General features: G+C 39.5%; 1 protein-coding gene across 1 annotated transcript in view; it reads right to left on the bottom strand.

Moving 5' to 3' along the window:
• PCDH15 (protocadherin-related 15) overlaps window positions 1–18,434 on the bottom strand; it is a gene marked incomplete at its 3' end in the record, with an annotated part of 234,661 nt that overhangs the window by 108,844 nt on the left and 107,383 nt on the right. Inside the window, exon 8 of the mRNA XM_010002259.1 lies at window positions 17,951–18,121. Coding sequence (XP_010000561.1) covers window positions 17,951–18,121 — 171 coding nt within the window. The remainder of the gene's footprint in view (window positions 1–17,950; window positions 18,122–18,434) is intronic.

Here is an 18,434-nt window from a genome sequence, read left to right as displayed (position 1 = left end):
GCTTCCTGCTGGCACATCTGTACATGGAACTGCTGGATACAGCACCCTGGGGGTTCCAGCCAACTTGGACAAGCTCTCTCACAGCATATTCATATGAAAATTTGGCCTAGTCAGAAAACAAGCAGAGACATGTGTATCCCCAAACAGACTAAGAGACATGAGGCAGAGCAGGAGTAAGCTTTGAGATCCTGTAGGAAGAGAGGGTAGGATCCACAGGGATCTGTGCTAGTACAGGAGCAGCTCATCTCACTCCTACATGACCTCACAAACAAGGGGCAGAACACGGTAAGAACTGAAGATGATACTAGATTATTCAGAGCAGAGAGCATGAGGGCCACCTGCAGAAGACTGCAGCTTAAAGCACAGAAGGCCACATACTTAATTGATTTTTTCTTCACATTTTCCTTCTACATTTTCAGGCTTTTTATGAAAAAACACAAATCAAAACTCTCAGAGAAATCCTCTCAGCTGTGTTTGGAGGGCAGTGGGTCAAAATTACTCGACTGCTTAGAGGCTGCAGGGACCCAGCACTGGGCATCTTCCCCTGAGCTCTTTTCAGTACAAAGATCTCTGCTAATTCATCATGAAATGATCAGTGAATAATAAAATGTTGATTCAAAAATGTCATAAAAGAGTGCCATTCACCTACCCCAGCCACCAAACAACACACACTTCAAAAAGCAGCAGAATCCAGTTTCTGTCACAGGAAAGATGGGAAGGACCACTGGAAATTATCTCCAGTTACTGTTATAAAATAAAAAAGCCTAGGCAATAAAAACCCACACCAGCCAATATTCATTCAAATGCTTTGTCCAAAGGCATGTAGTGTAGCTGGAAAACACTTACATTACTTTTGCTATGTTCTTTTTATGTCTTGCCCTTTGACTTGTATGATTAGCCCAAATCTGGCTGCAAATAGTTTCTGTTTAGAAGAGAAACTGATAACAGAGCCAAGACTGTTTTAAACAATCCTGTTTATTCAGTAAAAAAGCAGAAGCCACATTTCCCTGGAGAGGAGAGAAAGTGAGCTGCCAGACACAGTACTCCTGCTGATATCTCTGAACATATTTTCACCACAAGACCTCTTTTTGCTTTTATTCAGGAACTGACTAGCAGCACCATGCCTGAACCTTACTCCAACAGCTCCCTCTCTGCCTGCTTTCAAGCATTATAAAACAACATTAAAGTGAATTTTTTAAACAGTTGCATATCTTCCAGATATTTTCTATGTTATTTAAAACATTTTAAGTTTTCCCTGAATTCCACATTTTCAATAGAAGGACATATACACTGCCATATGTCTTAAATGTAGTAACTCAATTATTTGAACAAAATCCTCAGAGGTTTTTGGCTTTTTATGCAGACACTTGTTTGAATGTTCCAATGACTGCCACCTGACTCCTCCTCCTTCCTTAGTCAAAACTCTACTCACTACCCTCCTACCCCTGAGACTTTTCTCATCCACTTTTTGGTGTCAAAACATGACTTCCCAGCAATGCAAGAAGTCTTTGGATGACAGCAGCTTGGACCTTACATCTGTGGGAAAACACTGCTAGTAGTTAAAAACCAGCCTGTTGCCAAAAAGCCCAGAGGGTCCTTTTGCTATATTGACCTTTACCCAATATGCATGGCTGTGAAAACACATCCTAAATCACAGTCTTACCAAATAATTACCAAATAGCAAGTAGTCTTGTAATTACCTCATCCCAAGTGCCAGTTAGTCTTGTGAAATGATTCCCTAAATCACAGTAAGCCCCGTGCTATTAATTTTTTTGTCCTAGGATCAGTCAGGCACTCATCTACACCTATATAAGCTGTTCCATAGAGGTATGCAGGACACTGATAGGATGACTCATGCTGAACACTTAAGCCTTTTTGGTAAGGAGCTCAATAAATTGTCTGATACTAAAAAATCTGAATTGTCTCCCCAGGCATTCTTCTCTGAGAACTCGTGTTCAGTTGTAAAACGGGCACACCTAATTCCTCAATACTAGTTAATTCTAATTTATCTGGATTCAGCAGATAATCATATGCAATAATTTGGGGAACTGGTACTTTTTCAAATGATGGCAAAGAAGGATTTTGATCTGCGTCAGCTCAGCTGACAGTGTTCAACAGAGATTTCTTCTCTCTACAGGAGGCTGATGACATTATTTCACTCACTTGGTAACAGATCACAAAGTCATCTTTCACCCAGTATTCCCAAATACCACTACTCAGTCTTCACACATACCAAGTGTCACAGCAATGACCCTCTCCCACACCCTCATCTGCACTGGCACCCCCATCAATAACTGCAAGCAAAACAAATTGTCCTGCCCTCCCATTTTCCCAGCTGCCAGCAATCCCTGCTTCCCTGCTGCTGCTTCCAGAGAATCAATGATCCATCAGTGTCTTGTGCTGCCTTCGTGTCAAGTGGCACATACTGACATCCTCAAGGAACACCAGCATTTTTATTGACTGGGAACACCAAGAACATCTAAGCTATAAAATTGAGGCCAGGCACTGGTGTACTACTCAAGAACCCCCTTCTTCTCCCAAGCTGTGGGCCTGAATCCAGACAGCCATCCCATTGTTGGGCAAACTGCATTAAATTAAGGAATCACAAAGGCTATTTCCTGTGTTGGACAACTTACAGTCCTCTACTGCTTTGAACAAAACTAGAGAAGATGCACATAATGCTTTGCAACCTCCTATTTGTATGAGCATGCTGATACAGCATTCTTTTCCCACATTTCTGTCTGTTTCATGTTATTTTCTAGTAAGTGCTAAGGACCGTAGAGTAATTCAGAGTGGTAACTTTTACTGAAAACACAATATATTCCAAAAGAAAGCACTGAATTTAACCAGCAGTTTTTCCTGTGTTTCTCTCACAGCAACATGGATACGTGCATTTTATCACAACAGGGCAGTCAATATTATTACAATTAGTTTAAAAAAGACATTTCATACTAGCATTTTAAACCTCCAAAAGTATTATTTTTTCAGCTTTCCCAGTCAGAAAGCTGTAACTGTGTCCAGTGTACTAAAAGTAAAGTCTAGGACCCTTCAATGCACATGACACTCATAGCTCAGCTGATTAGTTTACACATCAGGACAGCAGAACTCTGGTCTCTATGCAAACAAGGCCAAGAAGTTTTTTGCTGGATAGAAAATACTAGTAAGGCAACATATAACACCCTGTGCTGACATCCAGAACCCTTACAATATTAAACCAAGGAAGTTTCTGTTGGATTGATGAATGGTTATGGTTCCACTGGTTCTGCCTGGGCTTTCTTGAGAGACACATGAGGTTAGAATTCCAGCTGCAGAGTAGAAATAAGCTAAGTTACATCCATGCTGTGCAGAACTGCACACACTCCTGCCAACACATGGTACTAAAACAGCAGGAAGAATTGTAAAACTATTCCAACATCATTTCTTGCTGCTGCTTCAGATGCTTTTGCAGTACAACAAGTGCTGTGACAAAACACTAATGAGCACAAATCCATCATAAAGTACTTACTGACATGTCAGTAACATGCAGAAAGTATTTCAACAGAGTTTTCCAACCACAAGTGAAGTAAACCCAAAAAGCAACAAACAATCCAGAAAAGTATCTTCAGCTGAAAAAAACCTTGTCATTAGTCAGCTTGAGTACCTCATGTCAAAACTCCTGTCTGCAGGATCTCACCATCCTCCCTCTCTTCTTGCCTTCCTATTGACAGCTACAAGTGCCTGCAGAGGCTGCCTTTGATCAGGGAGAGGCAGCGCCACGCGTCTGCACGTTTTCCTCTAAGGCTCTTGGAGGGCTCATGTGAGAAAGAGCTGTGCAGGAACACAGGGGAAAGGGGATTTTCTGACCCTCCTCTCTGACATAAAACACAATGCCAGACTCTTCAGGCTAAGATCTCAACTGAAAGCCAAGACAAAGAGAGGAAGAAACCCCCAAGCGCAGATTTAAAACACACTGAGAAGCTGAAAGGGAGTGGAGAGTAAATCCTCTGCAGAAAATTGTTCTGATCAGATTATCACAGGAGCTGAACAGGTTTATATAGCAACAATTCTGTGCCTTGGAAACTGCTCCCCAAGAAAGGGCAAACCTATACGAGGAAACCAACCCTGCCAAAACCTACCTTGCTCAACCCTGGAGATGTGCAGCTAATTCACCTAATTGATACTTCTTGTTTGCAACACTGTACGTACACCTGAAGGCTCATGCTCTGTTAAAATAATACTTCTTACCACCAGGTGATGTGGCAGAGTCCAAGCAGACTGTGCAAACTGTCCACACTGATAGGAAAATGAAATATGAGCAGCACTGAGCAACATTCCTGGAGATGAGCTTGGCTGTCTAGCACTTGGGTGAAAGGAGACTTGTAATAGCACTAGTAAAGCAAGAACTGTGTTACAACAGTTCACCCAGGGGAATCTTAGCTATTAACAGTAGATTGTAAAATTGGTCTTATGAAATCTCTGTTAAAAATTGTTCAGTTCAAACATATGTATAAGGATAAAGTAATTATAAGGGGGGATTGACCTGCAAGTCTAAAATAAATCTACCTTTTATATTTATTTTTAAGAAGTTTCTAAAAAGCCACTCAACAGCAGGTAATTTATGCAGTTGACCTGTCAGAACCAAACTCTCTTGTCTTCTCCCAGGACACAAAAAGTGTTTTACTAACTGATGAGAAACACTAAGACTCAAGATTGATCAGTAAAAAGGGATTTGCTTTCTAAATTCAGCACCACAATTGACAAATGGCTTGTTGCACCATAGTTTGTTGTTCAATATAATCCACGGATGCTGTATTCTTTGTTTTCTGTCGTGTCCAATATTTATGCAGTTTAGTAAAATGAAAACTGTAAAATTCAAATATCCTGACAGATAACATTGTTAACGGAATAAGCTGCCAAAAACCACAATTCTTTTTATTTATCTGTAAAAACAAGCCACCTTTGAGGGCAAAAGAAGTATTTCAAAAGAGCAGCCAGATTGCATAATGAATAAAAGCCAAGAGGAAAATAGAGACTATTTTTATCAATGATGCCTTTCAGGAACAGCAGGTCCAAAAAGAATTTTATTTCATCAGGATCTGATCACAGTGCTTACTAAATTGCTTTTTCTGTATCTGACATGCCTTATGAGAAATGTCTCCAACAGAGAATCCGTGCTGGAGACTAAAGAAAATACATTATGCAATGGGCCTCCTGCCTTGGTGTGCAGGTCCCATCTCCTGCGTGATTCAGGCAAAAGGAAAAATTCTGTCTGGACCTTCTACTTGTTCCAATGTGGTGACTGTGATTAAAGAACAATAAAAAAGACAGACATTTCACTTTTTTTTTTTTTCTTTTTTTTTTTTTTTCCATAGAAACTCTGAAGTCTATTTCCTTGATCATCTTTCAGATTCTTCACGGTAGGTTCATTATCACCGTCATGATTCCTGTTCAGGATTCAGAATGAGGCAAGAGAATGGCTGCAGAAAACCAAGAACAGCCCAAGACAAAGGCACCTACTTCTGCTTGACACAAAATATTGAAAATATTTGAAGTATAACACTATCCTAATGACTTAGAAATTATTTTTCTTTTCATTTCCAAGAGTAATCACATTGCAATACAAAAGCGTGTGAAATATTAACCCCATTTTTGTTTTCTTTCAAATGTGTTTTTTTTTTCTCAGCTGGGCAAAAGTAGTTCAGTTATCAGCTGTGTCAACTGTTGCTTATTTCAGCTGAGTTTGCAAACAATCTTCCTTGAGCCTGTTAAGGAGAAGAGGCTGATGGCTTCCCTATGCCTTCAGAAACATTAGCCACAATAGAACAACTGATGGCTTCCCTATGCCTTCAGAAACATTAGGCACAATAGAACAATCTAGGAAACTACTAGGAAAGGTAAGAAGATCAAAGATATGATCAAAGCAGGGCATAGTCTGAATAACAGGCTATGACAGACTCTGGCTTAGTGCCTTCCAGCCTGAAAGAAATGACAGAAGAAATATGCTACAGGTCTCTAAAGATGTGTGCTGCAGACAGTGGGAAGGGGATCAGCTGCTCACTGCCTCTCACAAGTCAAAAGCTCAGGAATGTCTAAGCAAATCACCTAGTGGCAGGCTCAAAATGCACCAAACAACAAGGGTCCTTACCCAAGTACAGTCAGGCTATCATCATGCTCCTTTCTGCAGGCACCAGAGGTGCTAAAAATTCTCCTTGGCTCAAACAGCAGGCAGTTTCACAGAACAAATAATAACAACCCAAAAACATTATCAATTTTTAAGACAGTGCTTCTAATGGGGAGGTGAGGAAGTATAACCAATACCACTGGTGGAACACTTCTTATGTCAATCTGTACAAAACCAGGCATAAACAATCCCATATCAAAACACTAATTGATTTAAATTCCAAAAAAAAGGTAAACACAGACATGGATAGGTTTGTTTCCCAGATCTCTTGACTGATTGATTTCAGCCATAGATTTTCTTACAGTAATGATGCTGCTTTGCTTTTTTTGTTTACACATTTAGCAACTTCTTTCAGACGATTTTGTTTTGGTAAAGCCCTTTTCTCACCTGGAGAAACAAGCAAGGTCAAAAGCCTCAAAGGAGAGGACACTTAGGAAGTACTGAATTCTCAGTCAAGCAGTGTTCCCATCAGCCAGGCTGCTACAGGAGTTTAACATTTGGGATTAGCAAAAGACCACTGTGCAGCCGCAATCTCAGCTTGCAGAATAAACATTTACATGTTCTCAACTGTTGTGAGTTTTTCTGGGATTTTTTTGTTTGTTTTGTGGGATTTTGTTTGGTTGGGGTTTTTTGTTTTTAAAAATACTTACAATAGGTACTTTTCTAGGCATGGGAATGTCAGGTGCAACTACGTAACACCTGACTTGATTCAAACTGTATCCTTTTCTTATTAAAGTCTGTCACCCTCTCAAGAGACAGCACCACAATTATAAGCACTTTATTAGGCAGCTTTCCTGTAACATTAACAGTGGCACGAATGCTACTTTGAGATTGAAGGTTATAGAAAAAAAAAATTATTTTCCAAGGTCTATTTCAAATGCTTCATTTTCAACAAAATTGTGCAGTTGAAGGTACATCTCATATGTGTACATGTACACACAAAACCTGCAGTGCTCACATAGTTCATCCATAAACTCATCCTCGTATCTTTTTAAGTGAAGCTTTTCATTTAAAGGCTTTTTTTTTTTTTTTTTTTTCTTCTAAAACTCCAATACTCTTCCAGAAGAAAAAGCAGGAATTATTTTCAAAGCAAACTCCTTCCTAGCTGCTTTAAACTTGAGTACTGCTGGAGGAACCCAATGCAGACTAATCACATTTTCTTGTTTCAGAAGAGGGCGTTCCAAAAATCTCCTTATGCTCCACAGGACTGACTGCAAGGATTTAAGCAAGTTTTTCTACAGAAGCCTTACCAAGAGCAAGGAGCAGTGCTGGTAATGGTGGCAATGGGCAGCTCACTGAGTTCCTCCTGCAGCCTCCCAGGATTAATACTTCTGGCCCAAGGAAGCAGCTCCTCGACTACATCTCCTGCATCTGTGCATCTCTTGCACATATCTGCAAGACATTAACTGACCAATCACTACTGGATTAACTGGAGAACTAAAATAGTCTACACCCTCTGGATTGTGACAAATTGAGTTCATTATCACCGTCATGATTCCTGTTCAGGATTCAGAATGAGGCAAGAGAATGGCTGCAGAAAACCAAGAACAGCCCAAGACAAAGGCACCTACTTCTGCTTGACACAAAATATTGAAAATATTTCAAGTATAACACTATCCTAATGACTTAGAAATTATTTTTCTTTTCATTTCCAAGAGTAATCACATTGCAATACAAAAGCGTGTGAAATATTAACCCCATTTTTGTTTTCTTTCAAATGTGTTTTTTTTTTCTCAGCTGGGCAAAAGTAGTTCAGTTATCAGCTGTGTCAACTGTTGCTTATTTCAGCTGAGTTTGCAAACAATCTTCCTTGAGCCTGTTAAGGAGAAGAGGCTGATGGCTTCCCTATGCCTTCAGAAACATTAGGCACAATAGAACAATCTAGGGAACTACTAGGAAAGGTAAGAAGATCAAAGATATGATCAAAGCAGGGCATAGTCTGAATAACAGGCTATGACAGACTCTGGCTTAGTGCCTTCCAGCCTGAAAGAAATGACAGAAGAAATATGCTACAGGTCTCTAAAGATGTGTGCTGCAGACAGTGGGAAGGGGATCAGCTGCTCACTGCCTCTCACAAGTCAAAAGCTCAGGAATGTCTAAGCAAATCACCTAGTGGCAGGCTCAAAATGCACCAAACAACAAGGGTCCTTACCCAAGTACAGTCAGGCTATCATCATGTTCCTTTCTGCAGGCACCAGAGGTGCTAAAAATTCTCCTTGGCTCAAACAGCAGGCAGTTTCACAGAACAAATAATAACAACCCAAAAACATTATCAATTTTTAAGACAGTGCTTCTAATGGGGAGGTGAGGAAGTATAACCAATACCACTGGTGGAACACTTCTTATGTCAATCTGTACAAAACCAGGCATAAACAATCCCATATCAAAACACTAATTGATTTAAATTCCAAAAAAAAGGTAAACACAGACATGGTTAGGTTTGTTTCCCAGATCTCTTGACTGATTGATTTCAGCCATAGATTTTCTTACAGTAATGATGCTGCTTTGCTTTTTTTGTTTACACATTTAGCAACTTCTTTCAGACGATTTTGTTTTGGTAAAGCCCTTTTCTCACCTGGAGAAACAAGCAAGGTCAAAAGCCTCAAAGGAGAGGACACTTAGGAAGTACTGAATTCTCAGTCAAGCAGTGTTCCCATCAGCCAGGCTGCTACAGGAGTTTAACATTTGGGATTAGCAAAAGACCACTGTGCAGCCGCAATCTCAGCTTGCAGAATAAACATTTACATGTTCTCAACTGTTGTGAGTTTTTCTGGGATTTTTTTGTTTGTTTTGTGGGATTTTGTTTGGTTGGGGTTTTTTGTTTTTAAAAATACTTACAACTAAATAGGTACTTTTCTAGGCATGGGAATGTCAGCTGCAACTACGTAACACCTGACTTGATTCAAACTGTATCCTTTTCTTATTAAAGTCTGTCACCCTCTCAAGAGACAGCACCACAATTATAAGCACTTTATTAGGCAGCTTTCCTGTAACATTAACAGTGGCACGAATGCTACTTTGAGATTGAAGGTTATAGAAAAAAAAATTATTTTCCAAGGTCTATTTCAAATGTTTCATTTTCAACAAAATTGTGCAGTTGTGAAGGTACATCATATGTGTACATGTACACACAAAACCTGCAGTGCTCACATAGTTCATCCATAAACTCATCCTCGTATCTTTTTATGGTATAGTGACACTTTACATTTAAATGCTTTTTTTTTTTTTTTTTTTCTTCTAAAACTCCAATACTCTTCCAGAAGAAAAAGCAGGAATTATTTTCAAAGCAAACTCCTTCCTAGCTGCTTTAAACTTGAGTACTGCTGGAGGAACCCAATGCAGACTAATCACATTTTCTTGTTTCAGAAGAGGGCGTTCCAAAAATCTCCTTATGCTCCACAGGACTGACTGCAAGGATTTAAGCAAGTTTTTCTACAGAAGCCTTACCAAGAGCAAGGAGCAGTGCTGGTAATGGTGGCAATGGGCAGCTCACTGAGTTCCTCCTGCAGCCTCCCAGGATTAATACTTCTGGCCCAAGGAAGCAGCTCCTCGACTACATCTCCTGCATCTGTGCATCTCTTGCACATATCTGCAAGACATTAACTGACCAATCACTACTGGATTAACTGGAGAACTAAAATAGTCTACACCCTCTGGATTGTGACAAATTGAGAAGAGGAATCTTTCTTTCTGACCCCTAATGGACAGGTAGTTTACAGTTTAACAGGATAGCCTAGCTATTGAAATGCTAATCATCACCACCAGGATTAGCGTTATGACATAGATGAGAATTGTTCTCAAGTTCACTGGTAAAGCATCACTGCAAAAGTGTTTTGTCCAAATGTCAAAATTTAAAACATGGAAATGTTTCTAAATAGCTTTTAATGATCAAATAAACAAATACACATGCTTTGGCTTGACAATAGCTCCACTTCATGTCATTGACAAATGTAGTTTTATGAAATAGAAACCAGTTGTGCATACAGTGAAAGTGGCTTTTTTTGTCATGGCAAATATCCAAGACAGGAATTAAATCACAGCAGTAGTTGATTGTATATTCAAGATACAGACTGTGGTTCAGAACAAGACAGGGATGATACTTTCTCAGACACCCTTTCCTCTCCAGAAGCTCCAGGTTTTGAAGAGAGAAAGGCTCAGTCACTTCCAATCTAAAATCCCTTAATGGCCTCACAGACAGCAAGGCCATTTCAAACTCCAGGTGTGCGATATGGCACAAAGGGGAGGACGTGCACTTTTCCACTGTCCATATGTAATGAATGTTGTAAGCTCACACATTATGGTAAAGTCTTCTTGATTATTAGGCAGGTGGGTGTTTTCTTTTTTCTAACAAACTTTACAATGAAAAGTAGAGAACAAAGAGAATTGAGCAGAATAAAACAGCAAGATGCTTTCAATTAAGATGAGGGTGTGTTTGTCAGTTTCTGTACTTCATTAATCAAACATCTTTTCTGTTGTTGGTTCTGCCACACAAGAAGGTAGTTTATGCTAGTAAACCTGTACTGCTGCACACACCAAACCCACCCAGAAGCACTGGCCATCTCTCCCTGTCATTTCAGGCACTCAGCTTGTGTGGGTGATGTGCCAGACCAAAGTTTAAATCAAAGATGATCACCCTCATTTCCAAAAGGAAATTACTTTCAATTCCAGCTCCACAGTTACTTCTTCCAAGTAAAATCAGGACTCTTTTTCATCTTAGCTTCTGACAAAGCTATAAGAATTGAATATTTCCTATTAGTGTTCCCAGTAAGTTACTACCCATGATGATAAATATCAGGCAATTAATGGAGCATTTCCATATTTGGAAAAAAATAAGAATATTATATAGATGATAACATCAGCAATTTTTACCAGTTTATTCCTCTCTTACTCCTGATAATGAAATGAATCAGAATTGAGATTTAACTCTCTAAAATTTCACTTTACAGATTGGTCAATGCCTAGAGGATGTGCCTGTTTTCACCAGCCCAGACTGGGTGAACTACCAGAGCTCCTCCTGCAGCAGCTAGGGAGCCCCACAGCCACCAGGTTTCATGGGTCAGTTGATAACATGGTCCTAGGAATAAACAAAAGCAGTTTCTCTCACCCAAAACACAACTTCAAAGATTATGTTCTTCTTTTCCTGTCCAAGTTTTTATTATATATTTTACTATATGTTGTCCAAAACATCTCAGTTTTGAGGCAAACTTGACCCTTTCTCTCTTAAAACCTCTACTTGTGCCTTTTAAGAAAGATCAGTAACAGTGAAAACCTAAAGCATGTGAATCACAATCAATTCTCTTTCCACATTATAAGAAAAGTCCTGTGTTCCTGCTTTGCCTTTCAATGAAACTCATCATTCCCTCCCTCCCTTTTTTTCTGGTATGTACCAAACATACAAGGCAAGGCCTCCACCACAGTAATCCCACATTTAAAGCATGATTCCTGCACTCAGTCTAAACTGTGACTTTATTCCTACCCATAGATATCAACTCTATTTCTGTAATGAACTTTGTTCAAATTAGCAGTATGAAAGTCTCTTTCAAACTATATGCACTTGTCCTGCAGTCTTGCTAATTTTATCAACCAGAAACAGTGTTTTCAATAAGTAGAACATCTGGTTTCTTAAAACATTAATCACATTTTCTAAGTTAAAAGCATGGCTGTATTTGTTCTTGAAGTGAGAAGCAGCCACCTTAACTTCTCTTCTATCTGAAATACATCTATATCTAAATTCCCAATTTAATTTAGATATGGAACAGTGACTGTCCTGCCTGATCAATATATCAAGCAAGTGAAGAGCCTGCCTGCTGAGGGAGATTATGGAAACCAGTGCTCAGGTTCATGTATTCACATGTTCAAGTTCCTGACAATTTTCCTGACAATTCTTTTTAATTAGCCATGCTATCTTGCTATACTCCCAAACACATAAAAATTAATTACCTGGAACATCACATCTTTGCAATTTTAACCTTTTCAGGCTTCACTACTTTTCAGGGACAGTTCCTTTAAAAAAAAAGGCTCTACTTATCAAGAAATTGCACATGGGAGACAGACAATCAATCACAGAAACTGGAAAGACATGGAGAAACCATAACGGAAGATTTACCATAACTTAGAACACTTTTAATGACTCCTTATCATGCACTAGGAGATAATCAATAGCTTATCAAAGCTGTCCATTTTGACTTCACCTGAAGAGTAATTTCCATAGAGCTAATATTCAAAATCAGCAATATTAAGTTACAAAAAACGCCCTATGCTAGTAAATCTACTGGGAATGCTCCTGCTTATTTAACATTGTCCATTACCTTGAACTTGCTATCAATCAGGTCACCTCTGCATGGCTGCAATCACAGGGACAAGAGTGTAAAAAAAGCAAATGAAAAGTGTATCCATAAACTTTAAAGGCAAAATTGCAGCCAAGAGAAGGTTTTACCATTGCTTCTGAATTGTTTTCCAACTTCCAAAGCAACTCAAGTTTGCTTATCAGTTCATCATGCATATAAGCTTAAGTTTAATTAGAAAAATTGTTATCTACTCCAAGTAACTTGGCCATAACAATTTGCCTTTTTCAATAAAAAATACACCAACAACTGCATCCATGCCATGGAAATAAATCTTCATTTTTCCTTCCCTAATCTGAGTTTCAGGTTTTACCTAAATTGCAAATGAGAAATTAATACCTGAAAATGGGTTAATTGATTCATCTTTCAGCCAGTGGCAAAAGGACTATTGAAAGCCTCAGACATGAGAGAGATTCTTTTCTAATTTACTGAGCAAGCAACAACTCAAGAACACGTGGACACAACCCTCATTTTAGAGTGTTTCTCTGGTTAATTGTTGTAGTACAGCTGAAGTGACACCACTGGCCTGTCTACCAACTAATTTTAGGCTAGTAAATACACATGGACTCATCTTACAGCTGCCACTTGACAGCACATGCTATCTTTCACCAAAGAGTTCAGCCTAATTAACACCAATTGCCAGGTTTTCTAAATCAACATTCTAAGATGCAATATACAGATAAGAAAGCACATAAATATTTTAGTACCAAGTAACAATTTGACAGTGCTATTTTGTCTAACATTTCCTCAGATACAGTAGAATTTGTGAATAAAAGGCAAAATTATTATGGCATTAAATAGAGGAATGAAGTTCATACAGAAAGCTAGACAAAATGTGCATGCAGTAACACCAAAAAGTTAACAGCTTCATCTATACTGTACAGGAGGCCTGATTTTCTCTTCTCTGGATCTACTACAATCAGAGAATGGCTGCAGAAATCTTGAAAAAAAATATAAGCTTTTATCTTTGAGCATTTTTTTAACAGACTGTATAGAAACTGAAATAGCCCAAACCAACCCAAACCTAACAAACAGCACAGGTTTTCTCAGAAATGAGAAAGAACAATCAATTCATTCCTAGAAAGTGGGACAGCAACAGTTACGGAAAACCATATGGAATACAGGGACCAATTTTGTACATGCACCCTTTCATTAAGCACAGACATCTCCCTTCTTGTTGTTCTAAGAAAATCTACTTGGCTTGTAAAACTTGAATTTTGAAAGGTGGTTCATTGTAAGACATCACTGAAGCTGTACATTGCATTCCCCTGAAGGAAATGAAGTCAAAGAACTGGAATGTGTGTTATGAGATAGAACTTCAAACAGTGACTTTGAATGCTGTCTTAGTGTTGGTTTTGGTGTCCTCTCTGCCAGCTAATAATGTTTGCAATGATTATTAGAGGACTCAAACCTCAGATCTCTATTTCTCTACCCTCCCAGTTGTCTGAAAACTCAAAAAGCAGCTTATTCCATCAGAGTCATGGGCACTGAATCAGACTCAAAGGTAACACTTCACAAGCAAATTATTGTCCAGCGGCTGGTAATCTAGCTCTGTGCCCAGGCTTCAACAGCAGTGAGGCACTACAGCCCTCACTTACCACTCACCTACCACAGGATCAGGCATTTGTGCTTTAAAATGGTGCTATAAAAACATCCAAAGGTTCTCTACTCCAAAATATGACTTCCTGCCTCCTCTGCAAACCTGCAAAAGCATCTCACATGCATTTGTTATTAGAGATACCAATGCTTCTATGACCTTAGCTGTGATCAGAGACTTAAAGTGGCCATTGTAGCAATTAATTACTTGGTGGCACTGCAGAAGTGACACCTGCAAAACCAGGCAGGCATCAATAAAGAGCATCAAACCTTGAGGCAAAGCTCAGACTGAGAAGGTATTATCACAGTGTTCTATTCTGTGTGCACACCCAGAGAGGAACATCAGATAACCTTTGGCTCTGCTTGGAAGATCTGCAGCTTTGGGGGAATTTACTCTGTGCAAATGGCAGAAATGCAAAACAGGTTTTTTACAAGTGTCTAAACAGTAATTATACAGCCCTCTCCCCAGCCTGGAGCAGATTCAATCATATTATTAATTTTGCCATGAGTCAGGCTAACTCTCAGAAGGCACAGTGTAAACCTTGATATTGCTCTTCAGGAAAACAAATTGCTACTCTGGTAAGAAAGAGATCCATTAATTTTGCTGGTCTCTTCCATCTCTGCCAGCCAAAGACCATAAACACAGCACACACTGTGAGGATTCTTCACTGCCAGTGTACTCAACTGCTTTAGAGCATCCAAGGAAAAGAAACTTGGAAAGGAAATACAATATTTACCTCCATAAATTCAAGAACAGAGGCCAATTAAAGCTAAGTAATTGTGCAAGGCTGAACAAAAATATTATTCTTACTACTTAAATTATTTACTTTAGGGGTCAGCTGAGTAGGCACCTTGCCCTGTCAAGCAGGACTTATTTTTCAAGCTACCCCTTCTGAATAATTCATACTTCCAACACTCTTTGTTCTAGATTCATGAATATTCTCTCTTATGTCCATTGAAAAATTAAAAAGCAATTAAAAAAAAGTTTCAATGTTGGACTGAAAGTAGCTCTTTATCCTGTAGTGGCTGTGACTAAAAAACACAAAGAGCATTTTGTTCTATGTGCTACACCCACTGGAAGATTAAACACCTACAGTGGAGGAAAGATTAATCTTTTTAAAAAACCACCAGTGCAAGAAACTTCAGACAAATGGTTCTGAGGAGTATATTGGGCACCAGCAGCTTCTACATACCCTGGCATCATAGTTACACTCCTATAGCATTACAGACTCAGGTGGGTCTTGCCTACGTGGTGCTACTCAATGGCTTCATACTATGCAAACTATAGCTGAAGGAGAACCTCTGCCCAGGCTGCTTTGCCAGGTCAGAGTGTGGCCTAAGGCCACTGCCAGCCCTTGGTTAGCCCAAACACATCAGGCTTCTTGGCATGTTGTTAACTGTTCTATGCAGGACACATGTAATATATATGTTTACTAGCTGAACCTTTTTAGGTACCATCCGTATCTTCTAAACGAATTACAATGTAGAAGCCAAGGAAACATTTGAGGTACCAAGGTAAAACTTTGAGTTCCAACATCCTCCTGCTACTTAGGTTTATCAGAACAGCTGCAGTGCTACCAAGAGATAAACAGTAGAGCTGGTCATTTATCAACAGAGTCAGTTTCTCATTTCATAGATCAGATTTCTCAAGGTGCAGTTTGACACAAAAAAAAGCCCAAAAGCAAACAGAAAGCTGACACCTAAACAGACTGTAGTTTAGGAAGTTGAATGAATGCATTTTGCAACTCAGCACCTAATCACCAGTGAGATATTTCCTAGTCTAGACACCCTCCTTGGCAGATACTGCTTTGTCTTCCAGCACAGTGAACGTGCCTGACCAAGAGCAGGAATAGATTTTTTTTCCTACCATCTGTGACAGCTGTATCAGGAACAGGACATTAGTTCCTTTATACTCTAAAATTACCAGGTTAAAAACAAGGTAATGACCAAACAGTGGTTATTCATAACTTCTGCCAGACCTGCTTCTGTACTGGGATCTATCAGATCTGTGCAGATAAAATGGGGTCATACTCTGTCACCCTCCACATTTTGGGTGCCCCAGTAACCCTGATGAGGCCACATATTCAGCTGGGAAATAACTTGTGGTTGCCCACTTCACTTGACACTGAGCCCAAACTAAGTTAAGGTGTTTTTTTGTTTTGGTTTGTTTTTTTTAAAGGGTTTATTCAGAAAGTCCAAACCAGATGACACAGTTACAAAGGGTTATCAAATACGAAGTTGCAGAAGTTAAAAACAGAGATGCATAAATCAATATAATGAAGTTAAGTATGGAACACCATCTCCCCTTCCCTTTCCCAGCTGATTTGCTGCTGTCACAAGCTGAGTACCTCAGAGATCCAGCCTTGCTTCACCTTACAAATCAAGCTGCAGTTGTTAGGAACAGTTTCTCTGGCAGAAACACCACCTCCTTTGGAGGTTCCTGTGCCCTGTAAGACCCAGTCTCCCTCCTGAAGTTCGCCAAAAGGTCCAGACTGAAACTTGCTCTAAGCCTTCCTTACACAGAAGGCACACTAATCACACAGCTTGATTACAACAAGCCTTATGTCACCTCCTTGATCCTGTCCTGGCTATTAAACCTGAGCCTGTGCAGAAGCAATGGATCAACTGCTGAATATTAAATCCAATTTCAGCTGTTTCTAAAATGGATTAAACAACTGTGGGAGATTCTGCAATTTGCTAAGAGCATCATCTGAATCAACCAAGCAGGGTAGCAGCAATGCTTGGCGTTACTGCTCAAGCATATTTGCAGACCCTGAGGCCTGACAAAGCAGAAAACCAGCATGTGTGGAACTTGAGAAGACCATGAGGCACAACACAGCAAGCCAGAGAAGGCAGAGAGTAGCAGGAACCTCCAGGCTTTTAGCCTCAGCCTTCCCTGTCTCCTGGTCAGGGGAAGCAGGACAGAGTGTGCCCTGCAATGAACAAAGGATGTCATGATCTTAATGTCAATAGTCAATGTTACCTTAATGTCACCTTAATGTCAATGTCAATCAGGTGGCTGTTTCAATTGGTTCTTCCTTTTTATACTCTTTAATACACGAATGAAAGGTCATATATCAGTATCAGTTAAGAAAGTAATATTTCTGTTTCACCCACCAGAGATACACATCTCCATTATAGAAAGCAGCTGTTCTCCTATAGGAAGGGGAGTTGGCCCCATCTTGCATCAAGGAAAGCTAAAGCTCTCACCCTCCTCCTTTTGTGAATCACTGTGTATGTTCCAGTGTGAAATGAGCCTTACACTGACTTTTATCCCCATCCTGATGCACTAACCAGCATAGGTAGCTTAGTACATGCATCCCCATGGGAATAAACACACATTGCTCTTTAGTGCCTCTTGACTGAAACCAGGTAATAGCAAACAATAATCTGTTCAGGGACTAGTGAGTAACTAGTGCTTCCTTTTCCAAAAACTTTTGCCTGAAGTCAGTAACAATCCTGAATGGATGCCAAGTCCCTTCTCTCAAGTCCTTCTTCAAGATATTTCAAGAGCAAAATATGGACTGATGAGGAAAAGCAATCCCAGAATTTACTGAACTTCAGAGAGACTCAGCTCTTGCAGCAAACGAGAAGCTTGACACTGTATCAAAGCTAGAACTTCACCATCTATTCCTACATATCTCACCCTGCTTTTGTTCTGTTTAGCACCTAAACTATGGTATAAAGCCTATGTGCTAGTTACTGTTCTCAAGTGCTGACAGTTGGTTGCAAAAGATAAAAAATATAAAACTTATAAAACTTGCAAAAGATCAAGAGGACTTGTTCTCAAGTGCTGACAGTTGGTTGCAAAAGAAACATATAAAACTTGCAAAAGATCAAGAGGACTCACAGGATCAGTCAGTTCAGGCAGGCTGGCTTGGTAGGTGAGAGGTCTGCAGTCACGAGTGTTGCTCACCAAGACACAAGGAAGAAACATTGGTCCCAAATCATCCCCATCAAGCACATCTACTGTCAGGGTGGTTGTACTCGTCCTTCGCTCATGAAGGTTCTGGGCTCTGTCCTGTGGAGCACATGAGTTACATGTGGTGAGGCTTTCTGAACTCAGAATCTTCAAGGAAAGTTTAAAATTAAATCCATGGGCAAACCATACAAATACCATAATTATCCAGGTTCTAGGAAATAGCTCACTATAGAAACTTCAGCCTCAGCTACAGCCTTTAATTTCATAAAGGCTCAGCAATACAATGAAGAGGTAAAAGTTTATCTCTTGAACTAAGAAATGCTCTGAGACAACTATCACTCAAAAATAATACAGTTTTGAGAAACCAATTCTCACAAAATGTGTGAAATGAAGATAAATGTATTGTAAAATC

This window comes from Chaetura pelagica, unplaced genomic scaffold (genome assembly GCF_000747805.2).
Source record: "Chaetura pelagica isolate M959 unplaced genomic scaffold, ChaPel_1.0 scaffold517, whole genome shotgun sequence".
Lineage (NCBI taxonomy): Eukaryota > Metazoa > Chordata > Aves > Apodiformes > Apodidae > Chaetura > Chaetura pelagica.
The sequence above is the reverse complement of the archived record's forward strand: the minus strand, read 5'-3'. Positions and strand labels throughout refer to the sequence as shown.